The sequence below is a fragment of the Zootoca vivipara genome, chromosome Z2 (genome assembly GCF_965207765.1).
Source record: "Zootoca vivipara chromosome Z2, rZooViv2.hap1.1, whole genome shotgun sequence".
NCBI classification, from domain to species: Eukaryota; Metazoa; Chordata; class Lepidosauria; order Squamata; family Lacertidae; genus Zootoca; species Zootoca vivipara.
In genome coordinates this window covers 11,504,506-11,516,629 of record NC_142585.1, presented here as the reverse complement: position 1 = coordinate 11,516,629, position 12,124 = coordinate 11,504,506, and the positions used below count along the sequence as shown (strand labels likewise).

Here is a 12,124-nt window from a genome sequence, read left to right as displayed (position 1 = left end):
GACCATTAGGTCCAGTTGTGACCGACTCTGGGGTTGCGCGCTCATCTCGCATTATTGGCTGAGGGAGCCGGCGTATAGCTTCCAGGTCATGTGGCCAGCATGACAAAGCCGCTTCTGGCAAACCAGAGCAGCACACGGAAATGCCGTTTACCTTCCCGCTGTAGCGGTTCCTATTTATCTACTTGCACTTTGATGTGCTTTCGAACTGCTAGGTTGGCAGGAGCTGGGACCGAGCAACAGGAGCTCACCCCGTCACAGGGATTCGAACCACCGACCTTCTGATCAGCAAGCCCTAGGCTCAGTGGTTTAACCCACAGCGCCACCTGCCATGCTTCAAAATATACTGCAAAAATAAAACCACCACCCTTATTAAGTCTTCCCAGTTGCAATCCACATAATACTGGCACCATTGGCAAAACGATACGACTCAAAGCAGTGAAGTGTGGATAATTCAAGTTATTAATGACAGGCAGAATAAAAGCACTTTTGTTTCTGTTTTTAAATTTAAATTTTATTTATCTCAAACTTATTTTAACAGAAGTGACTGAACAAAAATAAAGTTTGAGTCCCATTGTCAGGGGAACAACTTGATAAATGGATCAGGCAAGCAGAACTGTGGCCCTCTGCCAACGAGAAGAAACTTCAGTAGGAACTGATAAATAGTTTTGACGCAGTCCATGAACATAACATAGTAAGTGCCATCCGAGAGGGGAGTAGCTTATGTGTATTTCTTGATTTCGTCGTACAAGACTAGGACAAAAGCACCACCCATTCCTCTGAGGACGTTGGACCAAGCACCCTTGAAGAAAGCCTTGCCTCCTTCATCACGGGCAATCTTCTTCCAGCAATCAATTGTACCAGAGTACATGATGTCAGCTAAAGAAGAAAAGAGAAAGAAAACTTGGCACAGGAGAGCAAGTGATTCCTTTGATGCATACTGCAATCCTGCTGTACTGTTTGGCTTCCACACATATATTGATTTGTGCAGCATGAATGCATGCAAAACATGAGTTTAGGAGGAAGCTCTGGGAAGTCTACCATTCAACACGGGGGGAACAGGAATGGAGTAAAGTGGAATCAGGGTTGAGATAAGGAAGGAATAGGCTAAGTTATAGACTAAGTAATTAGCAGGGCAAGGGAACTAGAGGGCTGAGCCAAAGGCAAGAGCAGTGAAGACAAAGTACTCTTACATCCCACTATCTACCATGTTTACTTTGCGTTCAGGGTAAAAATACCCAATATCAGTGGCAGACCTTCATTAGGGGGTCCCTGAAGCTTGAACTGTTATGGGGCCCCCATTGCAAACAGCAACAAGGTCTGGGTAACTACTGTTACTTTCTTCAATGGGGTTGTTCCACAACAGATCACCACCATTTTTATTTTCATTTTATTAACTACTGCATCTCAGATTTTGGTAAAAATTGCTGTACTGGATTCTCTCACATATCAAAGTCACTGGTGTGAATAATTTTTCCCCTATGCCTTATACTGTAGTTTTCCAGTTGTGGAACTCAAAATTGGTCTACTAGACCCAAAAAATTTAAGCAACATGGACTAAAGTAACTTCTGGGACTCTTCTGGGATTGGGGGCCCTGAAGTTTAAAGTTCATTAGTTTTATGGTAGATCCGTCCCTGTCCAACACACCTACTTCTGGGATAATCTCAGCGATTCACTAGAGGGCTGGGAAGTGGAACAAAATTCTCCCATTGGCTAAGTGTGCTAGCCATTCAAGGCCACTTATTACCACATGTAGCCAAGCAGAAATAAGGATTTAATGCTGTAGCATACTTTTAAATTTAAGGGGGAAAGAGTGCCTAGGAACATAGGAAGTTGCCTTGTACCAAATCAGATCCCTGGTTCATCTAGCTCAGTGCTGTCCATAATGGCTGTCCTCAGTTCTCTAGGGTTTCAGTCAGGAATCTTTTCCAGCACTACCTGGCGATCCCAGGGATCAAATGCATGCAAAGTAGGCATTCTTCCACAGAGCTACAGCCTTTCCCTATGAGCCACTCATCTTGTCAAGCATGATAAAATGTGTTTTCCTTTTGTTAATGGCTGCATGTTTGGAATTTGTATAGATTGCAGTGCTTTTCTCAATGGTACCCTGTAGTGGTAAAGAATGCTTTCCCTCTTAAACTATTCAAACCTCTAATTATTCTGGAAGCTTTTGAAGGGAGAAACGGACAGATGCTAGGAGCTTGTAATAAATGGTGAAACTGAGATGCATGAGTTTACTTGACATGGTCATGCAGCAGGTGGGCTGGATAACCTTTGTATTTAACAAGTAAGGTAAAGGTAAAGGGACCCCTGACCATTAGGTCCAGTTGTGACCGACTCTGGGGTTGTGCGCTCATCTCGCATTATTGTCCGAGGGAGCCGGCGTACAGCTTCCCAGTCATGTGGCCAGCATGACTAAGCCGCTTCTTGCGAACCAGAGTAGCGCACGGAAACGTTGTTTACCTTCCCGCCAGAACGGTACCTATTTATCTACTTGCACTTTGAGGTGCTTGCGAACTGCTAGGTTGGCAGGAGCTGGGACCAAGCAACGGGAGCTCACCCCGTCACAGGGATTCGAACCGCCGACCTTCTGATCAGCAAGCCCTAGGCTCAGTGGTTTAACCACAGCGCCACCTGGGTCCCACTCTGGGTCCCATTTAACAAGTATTCTCTGTCAAAATAAAAATTAAAAAATCCTTCCAGTAGTACCTTAGAGACCAACTTAGTTTGTCATAGGTATGAGCTTTTGTGTTCAATGTGGTGCCTTCCATAGTACTAGTTACAGGTAGGTAGCCCTGTTGGTCTGACGCAATCAAAATCAAAATAAAAAATCCTTCCAGTAGCACCTTTGAGACCATTTAAATTTGTCATAGGTATAGGTTTGTCATAGGTATGAGTGTGCATGCACACGAAAGCTCATACCTATGACAAACTTAGTTGGTCTCTAAGGTGCTACTGGAAGGATTTTTTATTTTTATTTTGACTGCGTCAGACCAACACGGCTACCTACCTGTAACAAGTATTCGCTGTTTTAGACTGGGAGAGATCATATATACAGAATGTATCTAAAGGACCTTTAGCCCAGTGTTTCTCAACCAGTGTGCCTCCAGATGTTTAGGGACTACAACTCCCATCATCCCTAGCTAGCAAGACCAGTGGTCAGGAATGATGGGAGTTGTAGTCCCAAAACATCTGGAGGCACACTGGTTGAGAAACACTGCTTTAGCCCACCTGCTCTCACACGATAGAAACCCCCTGGCTCTCTATTGCTGAAGAGATGACTAAAGGAGCAAAAGACAGGCCAAAGAGACAGCTTTACAGAAGTCTAGCATTTTCCTCGAATTTCTAGATCTTGCATTTCTCCTACAGGATTTCTTATTTTGAAGTAGAATTGGCACACTTGCAGCTAACATGACAGAGCCATCAGCCAAGAAGCAGTCCATTTTATGCCTATGCTGAATCTACTCTAATAAAATTTAGAGAGACTCCAGAAGGCAGTGTGGCTCTTTTTCTTTTATAAACCTGTCTCTCTGTCCTTTAGCAAGAAACATCCCTTCCACAACACTCAATTTACCTGCATGAAGTTTCAGAACAACGTAGGTCATCTACAAGAGTTGCATGCTTTTGTTTGAAACAAGCTCTAGCTATGATTTCCACCAAGGAAAACCAGGTAGTAGAGCCAAGCTTGAACTTAAGATATTATCATCAGCTAGAACCAACAATACATAGCTAGATGGGACACACTTTCAGTCTGGTAAAGTAGACAATGCACTGTGCACCCAAAACATGCCTGCTAGGTAAAGGTAAAGGTAAAGGACCCCTGGACAGTTAAGTCCAGTCAAAGGCGACTATGGGGTCGCGGCGCTCATCTCACTTTCAGGCTGAGGAAGCTGGCGTTTGTGCATAGACAGATTTCCAGGTCATGTGGCCAGCATGACTAAACTGTTTCTGGTGCAACAGAACACTGTGATGGAAGCCAGAGCGCACAGAAACACCACAGCGGTGCCTATTTATCTACTTGCACTGGTGTGCTTTTGAACTGCTAGGTTGGCAGGAGCTGGGACAGAGCAATCAGAGCTCACTCAGTCGTGGGGATTCAATTGCCAACCTTCTGATCAGCAAGCCCAAGAGGCTCGGTAGTTTAGACCACAGCACCACCCATGTCCCTGCTAGGTATACAGCTACATGTCCCACATATGTGGGACTGCATAGATATTCACAGAGGTAGCAAAACCACCAGCTGTGCTTTCTGTGCTCCCTGCAGGGGCGTTGATACTTACCACCTCTGCGACCAGATTGCATCATCATACGCCGCCGAACTGTATCAAAGGGATAAGAGGTCAGGCCAGCAACAGCAGTAACCGACTGAGCAATCATCCAGCTGATCAAGATGTGTGTGTTCTTTGGATCAGGAAGCATCCCTGTGAAGTGAAGAAATCAGAAATAAGGGGAAATGCTGTTCTTGAGCATCCATACTTCTGAACTTTGACTAGGAAGCCAAGAAAACTACCAAAAGCCCCAGCAAAAGCCGAAGAAAATTACCTTTTGCAGTATCGTAGATACCAAAATAAGCAGCTCTGTAGATAATGATGCCTTGGACAGAGACATTGAAGCCTTGGTACAGTCCCCGAAGGCCGTCCGACTTGAAGATTTTGACCAGGCAGTCTCCAAGCCCCTTGAATTCACGCTCAGCCCCAGCTTTTCCCACATCAGCCGCCAGACGGGTTCGGGCGAAGTCGAGAGGGTAGACAAAGCACAGAGAGGTAGCACCAGCAGCACCACCAGATGCCAGGTTTCCAGCAAAGTAACGCCAGAACTGGGTTCTTTTGTCGACGCCACCCAGGAAGATCTGCTTGTATTTGTCTTTGAAAGCAAAGTTGAGGGCCTGTGTGGGGAAGTATCTGATAACGTTGGCCAAGTTGCCACGCCAGAAGGACAGGAAACCTTGCTCTCGAGGGATCCGGACCACACAGTCCATGATGCCCTTGTATTGCTTGTCTGCTGTGATCTGCATACTCGCATGTTGCACCTGCCAAAATGGAAAGTTGAAATTAAGTCTGGCTGCATAGTCAGTGATGTAATCCATGGCTAAGCCATAGCAAACCATAGCTGATGTTAACCATGGTTCATAAACCATGGTTAAAACAGAGGTGTCTTGCAGACTATCCTTTTAACCATGACTTGCTATGCCACAAATGGATTTATCTCTCTGTAGTCTTCTCCTTAGGCTCCAAAATACTATCCCCAAAATCCTTTCACTGTCAATGCCTCAATGTTCACTGACAATGTGGCTCTTCCCAAGCTTAAGAAATCTAGCATAGTTGCTTATTTTTCTCCAGAATATGGACCAAAGCTCTAACTTGGCCGGGGGGGGGGGGGCGGGGCGCAGTCCTGTGGCCCTTCTAGATCTATACTTAAACATATACCGTATTTTAAACAATAGAGCAATCAGTATCAAGCTATGTGAGAAAACATAGTACATCATTCTTTACACATAGAATCAGAGTTGGAAGGGACACTGACAATAATCTAGTTGAACCCCATGCAATGCAAAAATATGCAGGTGTCCCACACAGGAATCAAACCTGTAACCTTAGCATTATCAGCACCATGCTCTAACCAACTGAACTATCCAGAGACACTGGAAGTTACAGTTTAAATACTCAAATACAGGCATGTCACCCATGTGATAATGAAGATTAATATAACAGATGTTGTGGCAATATTTCCTTCCAGAAGAAGACTACTGGCTGCCACTTGAACTCCAACTCCCCTCATTCCCAACTGTTGGGCTGGGGGAGGCTGATGGGAATTGGAGTCCAATAACATCTGGAGGAGGGACCCAGGTGGCGCTGTGGGCTAAACTACTGAGCCTAGGGCTTGCTGATCAGAAGGTCGGTGGTTCGAATCCCTGTGACGGGGTGAGCTCCCGTTGCTTGGTCCCAGCTCCTGCCAACCTAGCAGTTCGAAAGCACATCAAAATGCAAGTAGATAAATAGGGACCACTATAGCGGGAAGGTAAACGGCGTTTCCATGTGCTGCTCTGGTTTGCCAGAAGCGGCTTTGTCATGCTGGCCACATGACCTGGAAGCTATACGCTGGCTCCCTCGGCCAATAATGCGAGATGAGCGCAGCAACCCCAGAGTCGGTCACGACTGGACCTAATGGTCAGGGGTCCCTTTACCTTTACATCTGGAGAGCCATAGGTTCCCAATGCCTGCTGTAACCGAATAAAGGGAGGTTATTGGGGAAACCAAATAGCACACAGCAAGGCTCAAGCTAGAAGTATCATGTTACAGGGCCTAAATCATTCTTTCTGACTCACAAGTACTTACAGCAAGCAGGGCCTAAGCATTTTTCTTACACCGTTTAACAAGGGTAGGCAACCTAAGGCCCGTGGGCCAGATGCGGCCCAATCACCTTGTCAATCCGGTCCGTGGACGGTCTGGGAATCAGCGTGTTTTTACATAAGTAGAATGTGTCCTTTTATTTAAAATGCATCTCTGGGTTATTTGTGGGGCATAGGAATTAATTCACTCCCCCCCCCCCAAAATTAAGTCCGGCCCACCACATTGTCTGAGGGACAGTGGACCGGCCCACGGCTGAAAAAGGTTGCTGACCCCGATTTAGAACTACAGTGGTACCTTGGTTGTCAAATTTAATCCGTTCCGGGAGTCCATTCAACTCCCGGAACTGTTCGCAAACCAAGGTGTAGTTTCTGATTGGGTGCAGGAGCTTCCTGCACTCAATTGGAAGCCACGCCGGATGTTCGGCTTCCAAAAAATGTTCGCAAACCGGAACACTTACTTCCAGGTTTGCGGTGTTTGGGAGCCACAACACACCGAGGACTAAGAATTAAGTTTCAGTTTCTTCTTTCCAGCCTATTGCAATAGGAGAAAGACATTGAATGCCCCTTTTGTCCTTTCTAGGCACACTTGACCCAGGCCTAATCACAAACCATCATTTTCAGACCTATGTTAACAAAGTTTAGGTGCATTTTTTTGCCTCTGAGGCATGAAAGCAAGAGTGATAACCATGGACGTGAAGTAAGCTTCAGGAAAACACCAGGCATTATTTAACATTCTTTAAAAAGTATAGAATAGAATCTCAGTCCGATAAGAGATGGAATCCTGTATCCTTGCTGAACCTAATAACTACCTGATAGGACATCTCTCAAATCTGTATTCAGGCTCCATTCTATTTAGCCTCTGGCAAGATAGCTAGACAATGCCTGTAATCCAGCCAATGATAACTTCATTGCAAGGTGACCTCTTTTACAAGGTGTTCCAGATCTCATAAAGGCCCCAAGGTGTCCACAGCTCCATGTTCTAAATCCACAGGAGGGACTGGAAGGTGACAAGACAAACCTGTGTCCCAAATAAAATGGCCAACACATCTCAGTTTCCCATTGACCATCTCTAGCAACTGGCAGCTCTTGCGAGTACTCCTTAAGGAGCTTGATCTGGCCCTCCTGTCTCTAGTTGTAGACCCCTACCATAGGTTATGATCAGTACTTTAAATCCACCCACATGACCTTGACAGACCTTCTCTTGCTACAACACCCTAGTTTTTGAAAGGCAAATTTAGTTAAATTTTGACACTTTACTCTCCCTTATGCAGGGAAGCAATGTTTTGTTGAAGCAACAAGAATACAAAGACTTGTCAGGTGGCCCATTTATGTAGCAAGACAGTTTCAAACTGGTGTCCATTAGAGATTTGCCTTCAAGGTCACCTGCCCAAACTTTTGGGTTGATTCTTTGAAATAAAACCCTAATAAGATTTTTTATGGAGTTTTGAGTTTTTATCACAGGTTTTAGCACCTTGTGCTAAATGCCTCCTTATCATTCACACAGCCAGGTAACTCCCAAGCTCCAAAGAGGCTCCACTTCAAAGACCTTGGGGGCTTTGCCCAAAAACTATGACACGCTGGAGGGGATGAAGTGCCACCTTCGTGCCTCCTCGAATTCCGAGGCGATGCTGCTTGGATGCAGCCACGTTGCCAAGTGGCAGGTTGCCCTCAACAGTAGCAGAGAGAAAGGCATCCCAGGCTCTCTGCGGGGAAAGGCCGCGATTTACTCGCGTTAACCTTCCTTGCCAGCCTCTCCTTCCCCCGCAACTAATCCAACGCCAGGCGGGGATTTGCATAAGCGGAACTAGTTTTCGCCAGCAGCAGCTCCGACGCAAACTGCCAACAAGCGTGGGGTTTCCTTCCCTTCGACCGGCACGTTTAAAGGGGAAAAAAAGAACTGCGTGTTCCTTTTGGGTGGGGTGGGCAGAGGTCGACAGCTTGCCTCGGACCATCACAGAGGCCTGGCCCATAGGAAACCCCGATCACAAGCCTAGCATAGAATTTTAGGGCTGATCTTGGATGCCAGAGAAAGCTGCGGCTCACTCACTCCACCTGGGCCAGCAAGAGCCTTCTTCCTGAGCAAGCGGCAGGGCAGGCGCAGAATTGAGGCTGGAAATCTAATTTTGTTGCTCTCTTGGGTTCAAAGGGAACAAAGGATGCTCCGGCCTGCATCTCCTTGGCGCGACCTTGGTGGGGAAGGTAGGGAAGAGAACCCTTAAAAAAAAAAAAAAACTCCCTCGCATCTCCTCGGAGTCGGGATACGCCACGAGGCCGCACTGCTTCAGACAAAGACAGAACGCCGGAACAGCTTGTCGCGCCATAGCGCACGGAACGCCCCAGCGCACCCTGGACAAAAGAGGCCTTTCAACTCATTCGACCCGCCTATGACCCCTTCTGAGGAACCCCGCGCGGCCTCCTCGTCGTCCCCAGCAGACTTCAAAGCCTGTGAGAGCCACTACTTAAAAGATCCCCTTCTTTCTTCCCTCCACCCTCTCCAAATCGTTTCCACCGTTCTCCATCGAAACGCGCGCGGTTCCACCTACCCACCCACTCACCCCGTCGTACCTGAAGAAGCAACTTGACTCTCTCGATAGGGGCTACCGCTGTCTTGGAGATCGCGGCTGCCACGCCGCCCGCCAAGAAATCTTTCATGAAAGAAATAGCCGCGTCAGTCATGATGCCGGTTGGAAAAAGGTTGAGCGCGCGGGAAAAAAGTGAAACAAAAACTGCTTTAAGATCCGATCGGAAGAGAAGACGTTGGGAGGGGAGATGGTTGCACACACGGAGATGGAAGGGAGGCTGCCGGCTCACTGAGACCGAGCAAATTAAATGGCCGGTTTTTATACCGCGCAGGCTTTAACGTGGGAACAGAGGGAGGGGAAACGCGAGCATCTACGTACAGCCGCTTCCCATTGCCCTGATTGGACCTGAGCTGGAGGGAGGGACCGAAGAAAGAACTGCGGTGGCAATCTGTGAGGGTGGGGGAGTTCTGTGCTCCTTCCTCTTGTGGGACCCCTGGCAGCCAGGGTGGGCCTTGGCTGCCTATGATGCCTTAATACAAGGAAGCCCTGATCCTAAGTTGCCAAGGCTTGCAGCGGATGGAGGGCATTGGGAGAAGCGCGCGATGGAGATTGGCTAAAACCTTGGAAGGTGGGGGCAGGGCTTCGCTTACGGAATGATGTGGGGTGGGTTTGCACCTGGGTGACGTGCGATGACACAGACGGGGTGTTCCCCAGGCAACCTCGGGAAAGAACAGGCTGTGTGTCCTTAAATGCATTTTCTGGTTGACCGCAGCAAGGTGGAATCGGTGTCCTTCAATAAGATCAGCCCTACTGGGTCAGGGGCAAATGGGACTCGTCGACCTGGGAAAGTAGGAGAAAGCAACTCCTGCAGCGCGGCTGGTGCCAAACGTATTGCTCTGCTTCCCCTTGGACCACATCAGCGAGGCCAAGAGGAGGGTCTTGTCATCTGGGCAGCCCAGGACCTCCATACATGCTGTCCAGCAGGGGTGCCAACTTGAATAAAATGTGGTGGTGGTGGAGCAGGCAAGCCCCACCCTGCATAATTGATCACATGATGTGGTGCACACACATCACTTGAATGGCAATGTCCATCAACATTGGGGGGGGGGGTATTTTACTGGGAGGGCCGAAGAGACCTCAGCCCATAGGAGTTGCCTCCTATGCTGCCCAGGCTTGCTAACTCAGCAAAAACAACACAGGAGACAGCGATTTTGAGTTACTGGTCTCTGCAGCCATAGCAGGTACTGTGGTTCTCAGTGGGTTTGACTTCACCCCCAGAGGTGCGTTCCATTGTCTCTCAAGACAGATACCAATAACTAGATCAGGCCAATAGATCACTGAGTTCAGCATCCTGTTGTTGTACTGGTCAGCCCGATGCCTATAGGAGGACCTGAAGGTGCAACAGCACCCTCCCCACCTGCAATTCCAAGCAACAGGTAGAGGCATGATGCCTCAGGGTGTGTACTCTGACAGTGGAGGCTGGTGAATTAGAGCATGTGGCACACTGTCCCACCAAACACATTCCAGCCCCAGCCAGCCCCCACCTGCCTGCCTCATTCCTTACAACCAGCAGAGGATGGCATTGCTTGCCAGCTTCCTCCTCCATAGTGTTAGTGTTAATGTCACGGACTGGTGGGAGGATCCAGCTGGGGAACCCCCAAGGGAAGAAGGCTCAGAGCCTGGTGAGTGGTGATGGGACGATGATCAGTGGTCAGGGGGAGAAGAGGGAGAAGACTAGTTAACAGGGCTTAGTGAGCGGGGAGAGTCTGTGGCAGAGAGAAGCCAAGAATCAGTGGCAGAAGCAGAAGCAGGAGGGTGGAAGGGGGGATGCCAAGAAATAGATGTGAGTTGGGCTGGTGAAAAAGCAAGGGTGTCTCCCACTCCTGATGCAACAAGCTCCCCTCCCCCCTTCTCTCCCAGAACCAAGAGGCACAAAAAGGGTGGAGGAGAGGTTGACTACATGTAAGAAGAGTCTGATTGCCCAGGAAAATCCCTGACTGGGGAGCAGGGACTTTCAGTCTTGGCAACCGAGTTTCATGGAGTATGTGTACTAGGAATGAGCTACTATGCCCGTTGGCCTGACACTCAAATCAAGTATGTGAAGATTGTGTGGTTTTTCCTAATAAAAGAGTTAACTCAATCTTTGACCAGCATGCTTGTGTGACCGACATGCTTGTAGAACTGAGCAGAGGGAAGAAACAGAAGTTGAATTAATTGGATCTGCCTGTTATCTGCTCCAGCTCCCATTTGCTGTGGGGTACCCGGTCTTCTGCCCTACCAGCCCCAATGGGTGTCAGGCAGCCACCAATGCACTCCGATGATGCCTTCCGCTTGCCTGGATGGATAGAAGGGCGTTTGTGTGCCTAGAAACTAGGTAACATTTACATTCATTGCTTTGACTATGGACCTTCCCATACCTGACATGTGGTCCTAGGAATGTTGTCCAGAAAGCTCTGGGGCACCCTTGGTGTGAAGGAAGTTCTCTGCACCTTGCTAGGGTCTACAAGAACCCATTTCAGTAATAGTGAGACTTCCAATAAAATCGATCCTTCTGTTCTGCATAAATGCAAAAGACATTTACAGCATCTCTTTAGTATATACCGTATTTTTCACTCCATAAGATGCACCTGACCATAAGACGCACTTAGTTTTCAGAGGAGGAAAGGGGGAAAACCCTGTTTTTGGGGAGATCAGCTCACAGTTGTGCAGCTTCTTTTGCAAAGAGGAAAAGCCCCATTTTTTAAAGGATCAGCTCAAAGTTGTTGAGTTTACTTTGCAAAGGGGAAAAATCCTGTTCAACTCACAGTTCTGCAGCTTCTGATAATCTAATCAGCCTGATAATCCAATCAGCCAGTCACATGTTGCTGGGGAAACAAACAGCCTCCCTCTGCAGAACATTCAACAATGGAGGCCTGGGCAAGGGGGTGGGGCTGGGAAGGGAGCTAGCAGCCCTTATCTCCCTCCCCGATCTCTTGCAATCAGCTGCTGAGCAGCTTCTTTTCAACACCCCTCTTGCTCTATTGTTAGCCTTTAGCTCTTTCTATTTTAAAAAAAAGCACAATCTGCTTTTTGCCCCTGGGCAATTCGGTTCCAGGGACCACACATTCGCTCCATAAGACGCACAGACATTCCCCCTTACTTTTTAGGAGGAAAAAAGTGTGTCTTGTGGAGCGAAAGATACGGTATTTAGAAGTGGGGATTTTGGCATAGCTCACTTCTACTATCCTTGTATGACAAAATTCCCTCTTTGCACAT

At 47.8% G+C, this 12,124-nt stretch overlaps 1 protein-coding gene across 1 annotated transcript; it reads right to left on the bottom strand.

Annotated features, from left to right (window-relative positions):
• Window positions 1–484: 484 nt before the first annotated feature.
• SLC25A5 (solute carrier family 25 member 5) lies at window positions 485–9,147 on the bottom strand. Its single transcript, XM_035113801.3, has 4 exons — window positions 8,913–9,147; window positions 4,541–5,027; window positions 4,279–4,419; window positions 485–876 (listed from the first exon to the last, which is right to left on the bottom strand). The coding sequence occupies exons 1-4, from the start codon at window positions 9,021–9,023 to the stop codon at window positions 719–721; spliced, it is 897 nt and encodes a 298-aa protein (XP_034969692.1). The 5' UTR covers window positions 9,024–9,147; the 3' UTR covers window positions 485–718.
• Window positions 9,148–12,124: the final 2,977 nt, after the last annotated feature.

Excerpts from the sequence above, each read along its gene's own strand:
- SLC25A5 (XM_035113801.3), bottom strand. The coding sequence starts at position 9,023 with ATGACTGACGCGGCTATTTCTTTCATGAAAGATTTCTTGGCGGGCGGC. Across the intron at positions 5,028-8,912 it reads GAGTCAAGTTGCTTCTTCAG|GTGCAACATGCGAGTATGCA; the intron begins GTACGACGGGGT and ends CCATTTTGGCAG. Across the intron at positions 877-4,278 it reads GCAATCTGGTCGCAGAGGTG|CTGACATCATGTACTCTGGT; the intron begins GTAAGTATCAAC and ends TTTCTTCTTTAG.